General features: G+C 35.1%; 2 protein-coding genes across 2 annotated transcripts; both read right to left on the minus strand.

Annotated features, from left to right (window-relative positions):
- Window positions 1–6828: 6828 nt before the first annotated feature.
- LOC143571993 (cleavage and polyadenylation specificity factor subunit 2-like) lies at window positions 6829–13242 on the minus strand. Its single transcript, XM_077057272.1, has 18 exons — window positions 13094–13242; window positions 11491–11659; window positions 10647–10743; window positions 10426–10552; window positions 10234–10349; window positions 10021–10115; window positions 9753–9904; window positions 9613–9670; window positions 9413–9520; window positions 9094–9337; window positions 8299–8480; window positions 8122–8214; window positions 7940–8038; window positions 7726–7857; window positions 7601–7645; window positions 7303–7470; window positions 7140–7214; window positions 6829–7063 (listed from the first exon to the last, which is right to left on the minus strand). Exons 1-18 carry the CDS (start codon window positions 13240–13242, stop codon window positions 6962–6964), a joined length of 2211 nt encoding a protein of 736 aa, XP_076913387.1. The 3' UTR covers window positions 6829–6961.
- A 1716-nt stretch (window positions 13243–14958) lies between these two features.
- LOC143572006 (protein IQ-DOMAIN 23-like) lies at window positions 14959–16244 on the minus strand (the record flags this gene model as incomplete). Its single annotated transcript, XM_077057280.1, has 2 exons — window positions 14959–15476; window positions 16041–16244. Coding segments are annotated over 2 exons (693 nt in total), but the record flags the coding sequence as incomplete, so codon positions are not given.
- Between the last annotated feature and the right edge of the window lie 2810 nt (window positions 16245–19054).

Consider the following 19054-nt stretch of genomic DNA (forward strand, 5'->3'; position numbering starts at 1 on the left):
ACTTGTGTAATAACAATTTTGTAATAATTAACGATTTAGTTTATTTGACTATATACTATAACTCTGTAAGACATAAAAGTCAATCCTGTAGAACAATAAAAAAAACCACAAAAAAGAAGTGTCTTTGTCGTTCATCATCACAGATACAGTCAGATAATCTCCAGTTGCATGGGCAATGAGTAATCCCGTCAGATTATGATATTATTGAGCGCTTTGGCCGTATATACAGAAATCTTTCTCGTTATCATAGTGGATCTTAATAAAAAAAAAGGGTTTGTATTAAGTAAAATATATACTTAGACTTTCTTGTGCTTGGGGAGCCTATTGATAATTTAGGTCCTGTAGATAATAGCACAACATTCTCTATTCATAGATCTGCGCCTGCCTTTATACAGTTAGATACAAACTATCTATTTTTAAAACCGGAATTAAAGTAGTAGATCTTTTAGCCCCTTATCGCTGTGGAGGAAAACTCGGTTCGCTCGAAGTCTCTTGCAACACCATAATCTGTTCTTCTATGGGTGTCTTTACATGCGAGAAAACAATTAACTTCGTAAACTTGCATTTGATTGCAAAATCGAGAAGCTAGTGCTTTTAAGCTTGTTTTTGTATCTTGTAACAAGTGGGTGTTAAGTGTGGGCGAAGTGGTGGCTCTTAAGCCCTCACAGTACCGTAAAAGTGCACAAATCCATCTGCATGCACCAAAACCCACACCGGATCTAATTTATCAACAATACTTATCTGGGATCAATTGTTGTTGGCACTCTGTATGTTTGATCCATATAACTTACACATATTCGTCACATGTTATATCATATAATTAGACATTATGCAACTCAAAAACACATAAGTGATTGTATATATAATATATCTTTGTGAAACCATTTGGCATATCATGTATGATACAACTAGAAGGACACCTTCTTGGTAAGTTAGTCTCCTTCCACCCCGTAATCAATGGTAAAATCAACCAAAATCCATAGCCTCTCTGCTTTATGTTTGTTGAACCGAATAAACGTCATGGATCATACTGGTACTAAATTCAATATGAGTTGAGTTTCGGCTTTCGTCCACATAAATTTTTGATATTTTAGCATTTGTTCATTTCAAAAACATTAATTTAAATACAGACGGGCTTTCAAGTTGGAGAGCGCCATTTCTTGATTCTCCTATACCATTAAAAAACACTTCAACGGTAGAACTTTCAATTATGCCTGTAAACATTTCTCTTCTCTCCATCGATCCCGTAATTCAATAAATCATGCATGTTTTTATATAACTTAATATAATCTTTGGTTTTCTATAAAACCAACAAGAATAAAAGTTGAAGTGTTACCGTGTTGAGTAATACTTCTATAAAGGCTGAACTAGTCATCGGTATCACGTAGTTAGCTCTTGTAGCCTTAGCTACAAATCCATGTGTTTTTTGGCCAAGACAAGGAGGAAAAGCTATTGCATATTCGACAAAATTAAGAGTCTCTCCTCCGCCTTCCATATTGGTCATCTCAACATGGGCGAAGTATAACCCCCCCCCCCCCCCCAAACACTCACACACACTGCCACCACTTGTTTTTTTGCCACAGTAGTGTAAATTTACCCGTTTTTGGTCCAACAATTTTTATACGTAGTATAAATTTACTTGTTTTCGACCGAAAATTTGAGTCGGCCCCCTTCGTTTATGAAAATTTTTATACTTCTTGAGTCTCCCCCCCCTCCCCTCCCGGTGTCTTCGTCCAAGATTCGCCACTGCATCTCAAGCTTTTAAGATCTCATTGATGGCACTTGATGCTAGCTTAAGATATTTTTGGTCAGGCTCTGTTGGTGCTTGTATTTTTCTACGGGCCCTTTAATTATGGATTAGGTTAAACGTAACCCCCTCCCCTGAACTTTGAATTCCTTCAAAAATTTTATTTGGCATATTACTACCCTCTAGTATTTTTTTTAAAATTTACTATCTCTCTTTAAAAGTTTTTTTTATTTTTTTTATTTCTACAAAGTTTTATTTTTGATTTTTTTGTGTTAATCTTAGTTTGTAATCATAATAATATTTACTATTATCATTGTCGATGCATTATTATATTTATAAAACTATATATAAATGAGAGAGAGAGAGAGAGTGTGGATATTAATACTAATAAAATATTAATAATATTTACAATGATAATAATAAAAATAATTAATAATAACAATATGGTTTTTAATTTGATATATTTAGTGAAGGCTATTAAGTGAAACAAAATGTTTGAGCGACTAATATGCATGTAAATAATGTTAAAGGAAAATAGTAATTGATTTGATAAGTTTAAGGGGGTGTATATTTAGTAAAATCGTATGGAAAGAGGTACGTTTATCAGTACCCTTAATTATATATAACAATAAAAAAGTGCATGTTTTTAGTTGGTTTTTTTAGTTTTCTGGAAAGTACAGTAACTATAATTGAACTTGATAAATTCATCCCAAGAAACAAAATAAGATAATAATTGTGCTTTTGAAGATATAATAACAAATGACTTAAAGACGTTATTACTTCCAGTTTTAACTTTATGATGGAATGAGAAAAATATCTTTCTATTAAATGACTTCATGTATTATAATGGCATTATCTTTCTATTAAATAAAATAAAACAAAACAAAATGAAAACCTCCGGTATACATCTAACTTTATTGATTAGCATTATAATGGCATTATCTTTCTATTAAATGACTTCAAGTATTATTTGAAGTAAGGATATACAAAATTTATATGAGATTTATTCATAGTGATGAATTGATAATGAGGTTAAACAAAAACTGAAAATAAAAAAAGAAAACATTGATTAAATCGGGTATATTTCCAACTTTATTGTTTAGCATTAAGGAAATTATCTTTCTATTAAATGACTTTGAAGTAATTTATTATTCTTTTCTTTTTTAATGAAGATTGGGCAGGTGAATATAAAAAAATGAAAAAAAAGTTTTTTAATTAAATCTGGAATATTTCTAATTTTATTGTTTAGCATTAAAGACATTATCTTTCTATTAAATGACTTTGAAAATATATTTTTTTTAATGAAGATTGTACATGTGAAAAGAATATGATTTATTCATAATGATGAATGATGATGACGGTAAAATGAAAAAAAAAAAAAGCATTGACTAGATTTGGTATATTTCTAACTTTAATACTTAACATTAATGACATTATCTTTTTATTAAGTGACTTTGAAATATTTTATGTTTTTTTAAATAAAGAAGAGACAGTCAAAAATATCTGACTTTTTTTTTCCTAATATAAAAAAAAATGAAAAAAATGTTTTTTGATTAAATCTGGAATGTTTCTAACTTTATTATTTAGCATAAAGATATTATCTTTCTATTAAATGACTTTGAAAGTAACTTTATGTTTTTTTTTCTTTGTGTAATTTTTCTGTTGGTTCATACATGTTCATTATAAAGTATTTACTTTGATGATTTTTAAAAAAGCATTTAGCCTAAGATCAAATCGTAGCTCAACAAATGAAAGATCAAGCATAAAAATGAACAATGGAGCAACCAACAGCCATACGGTTAGTCCATGATTGGATCGTGGATCGACCGCCATTCTTTTATCCAAGATCGTCCATTATTTTCACGATCATTGGCACTTATTGGTACAGTCGAAGTGTAATGGTCATACTTATTCCATATGATTTTAAGTTTAAACTTAACGCTCAATCAAACCAAGTCATCTACAACTACAAATCCATGGTCATATGCATTGGATGTAAAATATAAATCCTCATAAACTTATATTCTATGAGCAAAAAACAGTTTTTAAAATTATACAAGATATACTAAAAATTACATCTTTTATAAAAATGTGTTTGTAAACTTATAGGTAAAATTGTTTGATAAGACCTTGAGACTAGAGGTGTACAGAAAAACCGGTTTGGGATCGGTTTTAGGCAAACCGAACCTAGAGGTGTACAAAACCGGTTTTAAACCCAAACCAAACCGGTTTGGTCAACGGCTGGTCAAAACCGGTTTGACTCAAACCGGTTTGGTTTATAAACAGGTTTAGACACAAGATAGGCTGGCCTGGTCACGTCGGTTCGGTTCGGTTTATAAACCGGTTTTTCTCAAACCGGTTTGGTAGATCTTAAGAGGAACCGGTCCTGAAATTGACGGTTTGGGTCGGTTTGAGAACCGGTTTGGATGAAACCGGTTTTAAACCCAAACCGGTTCGGTTCGGTTATAGGTGATCAAATCGGGTTGGTCAAAGGAACCGGAACCGGTTCAGAACCGGTTCCATTAGTCAACGTCACTGTTTAAACCGGTTCCATGTTCGAACCGGTTAGGGAACCGAACCGGTTCCCCAACCCTCGGACCCGGAACCGGTGGAACCGGTTCTGACAGGTTCCTAAACCGGTTCTTACACTGTAACCGGTTCCAACCGGTTACAGTGTAAAAAATAATTTTTTTTTTCGTTTTTCGTTTCCGCTGCTCGTATTTGTATAACATGTTAAATAAAAAAAACAATTAACATAAAATTCATTTTATTTACTTTAAGGAGTTCAAAAAAAAAATGTTACATGTTTTAAAATATTCAAAAACAAACTAACAAAACATTAAACTTATAAATATAAAGTTGTGACATATTATTTCTAGAAAAGCCTTCTTGTTCGTCGTAATTATTGAGTGACGACTTATTCATCAGAATTACTTGTAGAAACGCCTTCTTGTTCGTCGTGCACTCGAACATCAAGTGGTGTTTCGTCTTCCAGAGTGGTTACGTGTTGAACACGATCGATTGAGTCCAAGTGATCCTTCAAGCAAATGCACATCTCCACCGACTCCGAATTCAGTCTTGTTCTTCTCACCGATATTACCCTGCCACTAAGAGAAAAAGCAGATTCCGAAGCTACCGTAGAAGCTTGGGCGGTTAGTAAATCACGGGCCATGGTGGCAAGAATCGGAAACTCGGTTTCCTTTACCTTCCACCAAGCCAAAACATCAAAAGTGCCATATTCCTCTTCGGATAAACCGGTAGAGAAATCATATGCACTATACCTTCCTAGTTCGCTTGAAGGGGTGTTACCCCTTTGTTTTTTAGCCGTTACGTTGCGAACGGTGTTCATAAGGCTAATCATGGGGTCTCGTACTCTAGGAGCACTTGAACTTGATGAAGACCCCCCCGGATTAGGCATGTGTATGTTTGACCCATATTTATTTATATAAAAGTCATACATAAATTTAAAATTCAAGTTAAAATCATTTTGTGCCTCTGTTGAAAAGTTTGGGTCAACTTCATGCATATCTAAGGCTGAAAAAATTTCGTCTATCACACATTCAACCCCCGTAACATTTAACATTGGGTTTAAAGCGGCGGCGCAAGTAAAAATCGGTGGCAATTCAAGAAAGTATTTTTTTAATTTAAACTTCATTGGTAATATGATGTTTGAAAACATTGGACTTTTATTTTCAAATTCTTTAAGATTGTTAACGATTAAAAATAACTCCGAAAGAACCAAGGGACCAATGAGCGGTGACACAAAGATAAGATTCGGGTAGACCATGTGGAGCCGACCAAACATCAGTAGTTAAGTTTATTCCCGTATTTATATTTTCAAAATATGCAATTAGTACCTCTTTGGCCTTCTTCCACAATTTTAAACAATAACGTTTAAGAGTATGATGACTTACGTGAGTGTATTGTGGTTGAAGCGTATCTCGAATCATGGCGGTTAAGCGAGGGTTGTCGAAGTGGCTAAACGGCAAAGCTTCTTGAATCACAAACTTCGCCATACGATCTTGAACTCGATCAATTTGGTATGTAAATATTCCGCCTTCACTATCCATTTGCGTTTGTTGCGACTCGACGTTCTGTTTCAACGCCCTGCAATACGGTCTTTCGATGTGTTTCTTCAAATTTGAATTCGAAAGTGGGTTTAAATAAATCCCACAAAACTTGCACCGAGCCTTCAATGAATGGTCACTCAATTCAACCAAATCCCAATTGCCCCAAATCTCTTGATTACGATTATGAGGTACAATACGAACGAAACTTGGTCCGGCGGTGGAACCTTGACCAACCGATGATTGTGAGGCAGCCATAACAACAAATATGAATATAGAAGAAGAGAAAACAAGAGATTAGAGAACTCAGAACGTTGTAATAGCGTTTTTTTGTATTTTTTTGCGTTCGGGTTTGCGTTTTGAGTGTTGTGATGAACCCATTACACCAAATACCTATTTATACTAGTAGTGGGGTGTTTGGGGAGCCAAAAAACGGCCATTTTTGACCCCAACGGTCAAAAAACGGCCATAAAACCGTTTCCCAACGGCTAGAACCACTCCAACGGCTATAACCGGTTCCGAACCGGTTCCGGTCGAACCGGTTGTTCGGTTCCGGTTCCTACCCGGTACACCTCCAAACATGTCAAACCGGTTCCGGATCGTCGGGTTGAAACGGAACCGAACCGGTTCCTACGAAAAACGGGTAGGAACCGGTTCGGTTCCACCGAACCGGTTCCAGGAACCGGTTTTGTTGTCCACCTCTAAGTACGAGTACCCATTTGGTGAACAAGTGCATCGATAGAATCCAACCAATTTCACTCTCCATGCGAAGATGTTCACTTTTATTGGAACCCAAGTACTCCAACCAAATCTCACTACATAGGCGCCTACATGATTAGACCATAAAGGAACCATTCGGGTCTCTATACATGTTAACTCTTTTAGAAACTAAATCAGTAATACAACTATAATATGTAGGTAACTTTTAAAAACATCGATATCATGTGATCAATTTTAACTGTTTTAAATATTAATTCATCTCATGCCGTGTTTAAATTAAATGTAGACAACTGGTCTAGCTAAGCGGGCCGACTCTGGTCAACTCATTACCGAGTGCCCAAAGCCGTAAAAAGCCTCAATTTCAAGATTCTATCAGCAGTCTTAGAACTGTTACAAGCCAATTACAACATGAATCTTTAATCCTACATTAAAGTGAATAAAACTGCGAGTAAAGGTATTCTCGAATTTTGTAATATTCTTCACACAACAGACCTTCAATAACTATTTGTTGGATCGCAGCAGCACCACCCTACACAACAAACTTCAAGATTTAAACGCCGAACCGAATTGGCTCATAATAGATAAATAATATTCTTAATACACACCTTCTGGCTAGCATCCCCGACTTTCCGCAGTGTCACGTACTCCCCACATCGTAGGGCCCCACCAGAAAATTCTACCTGAAATGGTTTATTGTTAAATGCATGACGTTATGAACGGTGACTTGGTATTATAAGATTCAGTTGCAAGCAAAAGAGATGAAGTTACCGGAATACCCTTGCTGGAAAGAAACTGCTTAAAGTCTGCCATTTTCAGATCACCGACAAGAACCGATTTGTGAGGAGGCGGTGCTGTTGAAAGAGGAAGTGAGGACAACGAACCACCTTCCGTCTTCTCTATCTCAGAATCAATCCATGCTATTTCATAATCTCCGAGCTGCATCAGTCAAAACAAATGGGTCAAAAATCAAAATGCAAATTTTTTGTCATCAAATATGTGAGATAATAAATAATAATAATAATATTAATAATAAATAATAGTAATAATAATAGAGAGATATGCTAACCTTCTTAAATAAAACATTGCTCATCAATTTCTCAGAGAGTTGCACCTATATCACAACCAACCAAATAAATGTTAATTTGACGATAAATGGTCCAAAAAAACATCAAGTGAAAACTTTTTATGTACCTTATAAGCACACAAATCTGAAGTGACATCAATTGTTTCTTCAATTTGAGGAGCATATACATGGGGACAAACATGTTTCAGACAGTGTTGCTTCAGATGTTCGGTGGCCTCGGCTGATCCATGCACCAACACCTATTACAGAAGATTTTATATATGTCTAATAGTTTGTTATAGTGGAGCTAATTAAATAAATAGAAAAGAAGAGGGTTCATACAAGTTTCAAGGGAGCAACATGAGAAAGAATTGATTTGATCGATCGACCGTCAGAACGCCCTTCAAAATCCATGTAAACCAATGAACATTTGATTTGGACCTGAAACAGACATAATATCAATATAAAATAATAAATAGAAGTTTTTGACTTTTTAAGGTCAAAGCTAGTATATTACAACTTACAGTGAGTTCGGAAGATACGACTTTCGATGGAGTTGTATCAAGCATCAAACTAGCAGTGTTTTCATCAAGTTTTCCATCAAGATCTCCACCCATCTGATATCACCAAAGTATGTGTATTACAAACACTTCTATATAATATATATACATAAAAGTATCATGAAATTATATAAAGCTTACAGGCATAGATCCCATGTCCATATCTTCATCCCTGATTACATAATCATCAGGATTAATGACTTCACCAAAATCATCCCATTCTGAGGTCTTATCATAAAATGGGAACATTGGGGCGACACTCGAGGTTGGAACAAATCCATCTATTAATACATCACGATATGCTTCCCCACGCACCCCACCACCTGCAACAAACAATTGCTGTTCAATACCAAAGCTGAAACCATAATAAACTTCATTCAAATGCTAACAACCTCCAAATCTGTTTTACTCAAAAAACAAGATTATTATTTTAACAATATGGTTCAGTAGTTAGGTTTGATACATTAATATTTATAAAACACGTAAAACATGTATATGGCTGATGTATGTAGTATGCAAAACAAGCTTATGTGAACAAATGTTTTTAAAAAAAATATTGACAAGTTTAAAAAACAGAAGAAGAATCTTCTTTGAAAACTTTATCCTTAAAAGATAATTATTGAATGTCACGTCCGATGCCAAATCACGCATACAAAAACGACAACTAAGATACCAAATCATCATTTTTTTGAAAAAAATAAGCAAAACAATGACTTGCTACTAGTTGAACAGGTTATTCATTGTTACAACCGTTAATAAATCAGTAAGAAAGTGACGGTTTCTATTTTGTGCCTAATATAAGGTCGGTTGCTAAAATCAAGAAAAAGTACAAATTTTGTTTCAATTTCTTGCAGTTAGCCCTAGTTCATTCGTATTCAACATTTTAGTCGACAATCATAAACAGAAACCAAAAAATGGTAACTAAGATAAACTTACCATCCGCTTTTGTATGGCCGTCAATGAGCATTGGGTCGGTTTTGCCAACATCAGCACCGACCACAGCTTTCGACTCCTCCTCTTTGACAAGAGTGGCTTTTAAAGCCTCCTCTTTTTTAATCTTTTCTTGTTCTTCTTCATATGCAGCTAACTCCTCTCCAACCAATGGAACTCTTTTTGACAGTGTAACTTTTACAGCTTTAGGAGGCGGATCTGCTTGCAGCATTCTTGCACGAGTACCAAACTAAAAAGCACAGACTATAAGTAACTGAAAACATCAAGTGAAATATTTGACCTTACACAGAAAGATAAAAGTTACCTGGCCTCTTTCTGTAAAAAGAACAAGATTTCTTGCATCAACGGCCCATTCGACAAATATGTCATGCGAAAATCCCACTTCTAAACTGGCCATAGAAGCTAGAACAACCTAAATGCATAGCTCAGTCATTACCATCATAAGTTTAATTAAATAAAAAATGGATTAAACTTGTACCCCTTTAAAGTAGAAGTTTCACTTACCTTTGGACCCTCTGGGACGTTTTCTAGTTCACTCTTGTTGATCAAAAGCGTAACATGCCTGCAAACAAATATGACAATTCCATGTATGAATAATAACTCTTACTAATAATACTTAATATCAGATAAAAAGCTATTATTACTTGAGAAGGAAGGCATTATCACGAGTGTGCTCAAAGGACTTTGCTATTGAATCACTCATCCATTCAAGGAAACTTTTGACATAATCCACTGTGCTTGATGACACATATGTGAGAAAGAAGATGGGAAAGGTCAAATGATGTTGCTCCCAATGCTGCAACATCAAAGAAAATAATTATAAGTTTAAATATAAAAAGGTAAAATGTATATGAAAATCTTTTAAGTGCCCATGTTTAAAAACCTGTTACTTTATGCAGATTGCAGACTAACCTGTTCAAGTATCAAAAGCAGTTCCAGTACTCGTCCAGCAGTATCCACAGGCAACAATACATTCCCGTTGCCTCTTAGAGTGTTTAATATAGCATCTAAAATTTCAAAACGTATATCAAATACATGTAAAAATATGATTGTTATAAAACTACAAATTGGTATACCTAAACGAAACATATGTTAATCAGATTACACAATTCAAAAAAAATATACCCAAAAACTCTTGATCCCTTTGACGTCTATAAGGCTGATTACTCAAAGCATTATATGCATCTGTTATAAGAACAGCGGGACGAACAAAAGACTCTAAAACCGTTCCGTTTAAATGCCTGAAATTAAAATAATTAAATATTCCACGTCAAAATTAAAATAATTAAATATGGATGCAATTGATATAGGAAATACCTCTCTTTACGATGATTAAAGTCAACAGCATATATAACATCTTCTCCATCTTTAGTTATTTTCCAAACAGTACCTCCCAACAAATGACCAGCTACATGAGGTGCAATCACAATACCCTCTCCTTTTCCTGACATTAGTAATAAAATCAATGAATAGATAAGAAAAAACGCAGATTAAACTTTAAAAAGTGAATTTGTGAGATAAACAAGGAAAACGCTCACCAGATAAATGACAATTCTGAGAGTAGGTTAATCTTGTCACATTTTGGAAGGCAGAATCAATATCATCAAGTGTGAACAAATCAAACTCAGATACTTGCTGCATGTATATGAATATAGTTGGAAACACAGTCATCAAAGAATTCATTAGTAGGGCTGCAAACGAACCGAGCGTTCAGCGAACAGTTCGTGAACTGTTTCGCATGAAGTTCTTTATGTTCGTTCGTTTGATACATCAACAAACACTAGCAAGAAATTTTGTTCGTTTAGTTAAACAAGCAAGCATGAACAGAGGCCATGTTTGGTCATTTATGTTCATGAACATTCGTTAATGTGCTCATTTATAATCGCTCGTTTATGTTCATTTATGTTCGCTGTCTTCATTTATGTAAAGGTTTTTTATTTTATTGGTTATGATAATTATGTCAAGTTTAGATAACTATGTTAAGTACTAATTTATTTTTGGTGGATTATGCGTAATGTTTGTGATGAAAAATGCAGCTTTTGTTCTAAATAAATATATAATCGTGAATTCATGTGTGTTCATGAGTGTTCATATATGTTCATGAACATTTGTTTGTATTCGTTAAGTGTTTGTGAACAGTTCAGGAGCATGTTCATTTCCTTAATGAACGGACACAAACAAGAAATCTCGTAGGTAACTGTTTGTGAACAGGTTCGTTTTCTTACTGAACGAACAAGAAATGTCGCTCGAAAACTGTTTGTGAACAGGTTATTTCCTTAACGAACGAACATGAACAAGGCTTTGTTAGTGTCCGTCCGGTTTGTTTGCAGCCCTTAATCATAAGTATAAAAGAAGAAAAAAGTAAAGGGGCTGATGTTAGACCTTGCGAGAAAGATAGTGATCATACATAGTTAAAAGCCCTAATCTGAAGACCGGTTCGGTTGCGTAAACCGGAGCAGAAAGTCCAAACTGTTTCATGGCATAGGGTAAAGCACCAAGATGCAATGTATCTGAATGTGACAACAACACAGCATCTATTGTTGAAGCAACCCTGCAGCACAAATTAACCATATTATGTTTAAACAATTTCATACAGGTAGCTATTTATTCAACTTAGGCGTATACACGAGCCAAGCAAAGCCAAGCTCAAGCTTGCCTAGGCTCGAGTTCGGCTCATTTTGACTTATGAGGACTGAAGCTCGAGTGCTTTTTCTAAAGCTCAAGCTCAGCTCGTGAGTCGTTTTATCAGGCTCAGGCTTGACTCATTTATTATTTATTAACTAGTTTATATTATTTTATATATTTTGAGAAAAACCATGAACGAGTCTAAGCTTAGCTCGAACTCGTGTAGTACCTTAAATGAGCGAAAGCTCGACTCAACGGGATATCGGTCAAGGGCCAATATTTGAGATATCGGTTATCGAAGTGGGATATCGGTAATTTTAATATCATGCAGAATTTATATATATGGCAATTTAACACTACCAATTCAGTATACTATCCTACCACTAGCAAATTATCCTTTTGCAACTTGCTAAACACTAACAATTGTAGCAAGTAGGAACTTATTAAAACTTAAAATACTAAAATTAAACACTAAAAATTGAGAACTAAGACTTAAAACACTGATATCGGAAATATCGGTCCAATATTGCCGATAATATCCGGGCCCGATACTTTGCACTGGTACTTTACCAAGGGACCGATAATACATCAGGAAATCGACTGCATAGCAAGCCTGGACAAGCTTTTCATACAAGGCTCGAGCTTGGGCTTGATAACTATACGAGCTTTATTTTCAGCTCAAAAAGCTCGGCTCGTTTCTAACTTTTTACAATCCAATCCCGAGTAGCTCACAAACAGCTTGGCTCATTAGTACCCCTAATTAAACTTAAGATACATCGTTCCAACAGCCTGCGGAATTCTCAATGAATTAGCCCTATATAAATCATCACTTAATTTCCAACTAGCTAATTTCCTATTAACTTAACAACAAAGCACACGTTGAAATTGATTTTCACTTTGTTCGAGAAAATGTTGCACTAAGAAAGCTACAGGTAGAATTCATTTTTAATTATATTTATATAATTTGAGAAAAACTATAAACGAGTCTAAGCTCGGCTCGAGCTTGGCTGCGCCATGTAATATTAATCAACCAAAGTCCAAAAAATGAGGTAAAACTTAACTTAAAGTCAAACACAACGCTCAACTAGCCTCAGCTCATTTCGAGCTTCTTATCAATCCGATCTCAAGTATCTCGCAAGCAGCCTAATTAAACTTAAGATGCATTGCCAGAACAGCCTACGGAACAGCTCTCAATAACTTAGCCCTAAATTAACAATCATTTAAATTATAATAATAACTAGGTAATAATTTTGAATTAAGTGAAGAAGAAATGTAATTAGGGTTACATATATTACAAATCTAGTGGTAGGCAATAGTAATAATAATAATAATAGGGACTAGGGAGAGTGAATTGTAGTACCTGGAGAGAGGTTGAAGGAGTTGAGGATGGAAGTGATCGTTCCAGCCGCAATCGATGAGAATGTTGAAGCCGTCGATGGAGACTAAGTATGACAACGGGTTCTCGTTGTATACTCCGCATAACGGCGTTACCTGTACTGAAGTACCCATCGATATCTGCTGCTGCTCAATGCTAACAAGATGCAGAGGTTTAGTTTTAGAAGCTCGCTGTAGTGAACTTTAGGTTTTCTTTTGTATCACCCTTTTAACTTTCTTGCACGGTTTCGTTCGGTTCGGTTCGATTCGGTTATTAATCAAAGTAATTAACCGATCGCTGTTTAACATAGAAAGGATGTATAAAGGTAACCAACAGCCATTTGAAGGTTAATTCGGTTTTTGGTTTGGTTCGTATATTTCTTCGCCCACCCCTATATGAATGTGAATGGATGTATAAAATCTAGAAAATATATGAAAATATGAATTGTTCAGTTAACCAAGGGTACAAAATGTAGCCAACGCTTGTTTTAAGGTTAATTCGGTTTTCGGTTTGGTTCAATTATGTCTCACCCATAATGTATGAAATGTTTTAGCTCGATTATGTTGGAAACTTTTTTTTTCATTCTTTTTAAGATTTGCTTAGCCCAACAAATGTTTTAGAACCATACTGATAATGAATCTTATCGATTCACTAGTTGGGCCAACCAAGCCTGAAAGGCGTCACAAATATATATAATGCAATACAATGAAAGTTTCAAGTATTTTTTGAACTACATAGTCTTTATATTAAACACAGCCATTTAAACATGTAATAGCAATATGTAATTAAGTGTGTTTGAAGTTTGGGTGTGACCGAAAGTCTTAAATGTAAATGTGTTAAATACTTGTCTCACATAGGTGTGGGAACAAAATGAGTAGTTGTTTATAAGGTAAAGCCTTTACTACTTATTTGAAGTTTTATGACACGTTTTACCATAAGTCCGACCTGCTGGCAAGTAGGGCTGTAAACAAACCGAACGAACATGAACTAGGTCATGTTCATGTTCGTTCGTTAAGAAAATAATGTGTTCACAAACGATTCACGAACACCTACTGAACAAGATTTTATGTTCGTGTTCATTCATTAAGGAAATTAACGTGTTCACGAATGCAAATAAAATTGATGTATTCATCAATGTAAATAATGAAAGTCTGTAGACGAATCAAATGAACACAAACAAGTGCATGTTCGTGTACCTTCATTTAACTTTAAAAGAAAACGGACACTTAATCGAACAAATATTTATGTTCATGTTCGTTTATTTAAAAAGGGACATTTATGTTCGTTTGTTTAAAATCTAAACTAACATAACTGAACAAAGATAAACGAACATACATGAACAAATGTAAATGAACACATATTAGCAAATATAAAACCTTTAAGCAGATAGCCTATCTAGATAATATTTATTTATTTTCTATTAGTACATAAACGAACATTCATGAACATAAATGAACGAACAAGACATTTCTAATAAACAACTTATATAAGACAGAACAGAAACTCTAAGTATTTGCTTTAATTAATTTAAAATATATAAATAAAAAAACTTATATAAATTTTAATAATTTTCCTTTAGAACAGCAACTTAGTAAAATTTGTAATAAACATTATCGAAGTAAAGTATCTACCAAGGATAGTAATATAGGATTCACAATTCTTTTATCAAAACACTCCTTAAAGTTATATTAAATACATTATTTACATCACTCCAAGCATAAAACAAGAACACAAAGTCACAAACACGTTAAACCCAATGTCACAATTAAGGTTACTATACAAGACACCAACAATAATGTCAAAACAAAATCAACCCAATATCACAACTTAAGGTTACTATACAAAACACCAACAATATTAATCTCAACCCAAAACCAACCTACTTTCGAAAACTTCTCTCAGACTTAGTTTCCAAATGACCCGAATGCCGCCTCTGCCTTGGAGCACTAAACGATCGCGCCCTTGCTTGAGATGATTCCGTGTTAGCCATGTAATTTGGGTGACTCGGGTAATACCCAAACGAGCTGTTTGGGTATTCAATCCGGTTACATGGAGTGAATGGGCTCGGGTTGGGCCTAGACGAGGCAGAATTTGGTCGTACCATTTTTTCTGTCGCGAAATCTGAGTCAAGCGAAGAGAGGTCGCTAGCGACTAGGGTCATACTCGTTTTTTTATGTTTATTTGGTTTCGTTGGAGTGGTCGGGTTTCTTGGCTTCCAAGTATCCACTTCAAGAATCTTGTCACTTTTATCATCATAGTTGCTTGTCCAAGAAGTGTCCTCCATCCAGTTATCCAACCAGTTTGGCGCGTTGCGATGCTCTCGGTCGTGGCCAAAGGAGCCTTTAATGTTTGACATTGAGATTGATCGCTGCATTACAAAAAAAATACACAAATACACATTTAGTTAAGTAAGATTAGTTAAACTTATGTAACATTGTAGGGTGTGCAAGAAACCGAAAAAACCAAAAATTCCAGACTGAAAAAACGAACCGAAACAAAAACCGACTGTCTGGTTTTATGTTTTAGTAAAAAGCGAACTAACGGTTTGGTTATGGGTTTGCATGTAATAAAAACCAAACTGAACCGAATTTCAAGATTTTTATTCTTTTATTTTTTATTTTAAATAATTTATAAGAATTTAATAAATATGTAATTCAAATACTTTCAGCCAAAATTATTTATACATAAATTCATTATTTTCGGGCAACTTTCTTTTCAGCCTAAAATGTTCAAGTTTAAATGGCAAAAACCGAAAAATCCAAGACCGAACCAAAACCAAAACAAAATCCAAAAAACCAAAACCGAACGGTTTCAAAAAACCAAAACCAAAGTTCTGGTTTTCAGTTCAGTTTTAGCCCAAAACCGTACAGAACCGAACCATGCACACCCTTATAACATTGTAACAAAATTTGTGATGTAACATTTTACTTACAGGATGACGATGGGACCAGGAGGACTTGATGCTTGAATGGGGAGATGACGACAAGTAGGCCCGGTTGGCAAGGGCTCGGGCCTGGAGACGGGCCATGGCTTGCATTCGTCGAAGCATGTCTGCGCTTTGTTTTCGTACAATGTGGCCTCGTACGAGTGCTTGAAGCTTCACCAATGCTTTAAGTGCTCTTAATGCCTTTCTAGCCTACAAAGTGTATATGTATTTACGTGTATAAGCGTATAGTACGAGCCGTATTTCGGTTTATAATTAAAGGTTAAATAATTTGATAAATATTGTTTTAAGTATCAACAATGAAGGCAATAATATTACTATGAAAAAAAGTTGATAAGATTGAAGGGACAATAAGTTTAAAGTTAGACAAAAAATAACAATTATATGAGAGACAATAGTTTGGTAAGTGATATTTTTAAAGATATTATATCAGATTATACAAGTGGTCCAGTAGTTATAAAGTATTATGAATTCTAATCCTTTCATTATCAATCAGTTTATTTTAAAAATTAATATTGAAAAGATGTTTTAAAAATTGTTTTATCTTTCTAATTTTGTCGTTTTATCTTTTAAAAAAATATCTTTGTCATATCAAAAATTTATATTTTTATCTTCTTCAAAAATGGTTTTAAAATTGTCTTTCTAGCTTTTTAGTAAACCAGATATTTTTTTACCTTAAAAATAAGAACAATAAAACGTAAAACTGTAGCCTATAGATGTAGAAATCACATATTAAAAAATAGATAGATAGAAAAAAAATGAATGTAACAAATTGTGCATACTAATATGTTGATAGAAACTTTATTATTGTTAGAAATGTAAGTATGTTGCATCACTCGTAAACTACTCAATATCAGCTAATTAAAAGTTCAAATCAAACATAAACTTCACATACCGAAATTAACTAAACTCAAAAGACTAGATGTCTTGACTGCTTGTTACTTATATAAATATAATAACTTTAGTATAATATAGTAAGTATGTGATTACGTAATAAATATTAATAGATATAAATATAAGATAAAAATGTTAAATACAAACAAAAATTATTTTATAATAAAAAAAATACTATATGTTTAACAAACAAAAACAATTAAGCTTAGTTTTATTAACGTGTCGAGAAATAAAAAAAAGATAAAAGAAACTTTGTAAGCAAAACTTGTAAAAACATAAGATATAAAATCAATACGAACACCTTTGGCAAACACTTATCACAAGGATAAGCAAATCTACTTTCTTAGTGAAAGTGTCACGCTACTCACATTACCAATAAAGTGGATTCCAATACTAAAAAACATTATAAACATGTATATAATGAATCTTAAAAGCTATGAGTTGCATATATTGTATTTAAATGGAAAATTGGATTTTAATAATCCAAACTATCAGCTATTGGCTAGAAATGATCGTAACTAACAATCTGACCGGTGATAATCCTAATATTTAGTTTTGTTACCAATAACAATCTCAGTCAAAAAAATCATTAACTACGTTAGTTTTGATCTGACCGGTGATAATCCCAATATTTAGTTTTGTTACCAATAACAATCTCAGTCAAAAAAATCATTAACTACGTTAGTTTCTCCCGTACTGGCCTTTTTCAACGTTCTGTTTGCCCAAAGGACGTGTGGAACTTCGTCCACCCAGCCGGATCTGTGATCCAAGAGTCTTTTCTTTATGCCGTCGACGATGCTCTTATTTGCTCTTTCCACCTCACCATTACCCTGCGGGTGCGCCACTGAGGTAAAGGTGTGGGTGATTTGAAGTTCTTCCAGCCACTTTTGTAGCTTCTTGTCAGCAAAGTTGGTGCCGTTATCGCTCACCAAATTCTGTGGAAGTCCAAAACGACAAATAATAAATTCCCAAATAAATTTTTTGATATGTTTTGCGGTTGTTTGGGCTAAGGGTTTTGCTTCTATCCACTTGGTGAAGTAGTCGATGGCTACCACTAGAAACTGAACGTTCCCTGCTGCTGTGGGAAATGGACCTGTCACATCGATGGCCCACTTCTGAAATGGCCATGAAGAGGTGACTGGAACAAGTTCATTCTTCGGGCGATGCGTGTTGGGTGCGTAGAGTTGGCAAGACCTACACTTTCTGATGTATGCCAGCGCATCCGTATGCATCCCCGGCCAAAAGTATCCCGCGTTGTTTAGCTTAGCTACAACAGCGCGTGGACCTGCGTGTACTCCACAGATGCCCTCGTGCACTTCCCTTAGGAGGTAGCCAGCATCTTGGTTGTCCACGCATCTTAGGAGTGGGCCAAGAAAGTTACGTCTGTAAAGGATGTCATCGATGAGTTGATAGTTCAGTGCTTTACAGCGTATTTTTCTTGCCTGTGTTTTTGACTCTGGCAGTATACCCGCCGCAAGGTAATTTATTATTGGTGTCATCCACGTTTCTGTGCCGGTTTGGATGACACAGATTTCCTTGTGCGGGACTGAGGGTGCTCCAAGGAGTTCAATGCGGATGTCCTTTCCCAAGTGGGTGAAGGCTAATGATGCAAGCTTGCTTAACGCATCCGCATATTTGTTTTCGCTACGCTTGACGTGTATGACTTTACAATCGTGAAAATCACGCATAAGGGTTTTTGCTTGTGCGAGGTATAGGGCCATTGTGTCGTTCACGGCCGTGTACGTCCCGTTTATTTGGTTGGCTATTAACATGGAATCCACGTGGGCTTCCAAGTTTTTCACTCCCATCTTACGCACAATTCTCAGCCCGGCCAAGAATGCTTCATACTCCGCTTCGTTATTCGTACTTGGAAAATCCAGTCGAATAGCGTAAGTGTATTCTTGGCCTGCTGGGTTGGTTAGTTTCAACCCTGCGCCTGAACCCTCGTTGTTGGTTGCTCCATCAGTGTAGAGTCGCCAGACATCATCGATGTCTTGTGCTGGAGAGGGTTGAGCCTCCTCCTGGCACTCTTTCTCCCGCGAAGCGGGGACTTCTGCAATAAAGTCGGCCAAGACCTGGCCTTTTTATGGCTGGTCTTGGCTTGTACT

The sequence above is a fragment of the Bidens hawaiensis genome, unplaced genomic scaffold, assembly GCF_021521415.1.
Source record: "Bidens hawaiensis isolate Kalapana, Puna unplaced genomic scaffold, B.hawaiensis_p1.1 tig00025659_1, whole genome shotgun sequence".
Lineage (NCBI taxonomy): Eukaryota > Viridiplantae > Streptophyta > Magnoliopsida > Asterales > Asteraceae > Bidens > Bidens hawaiensis.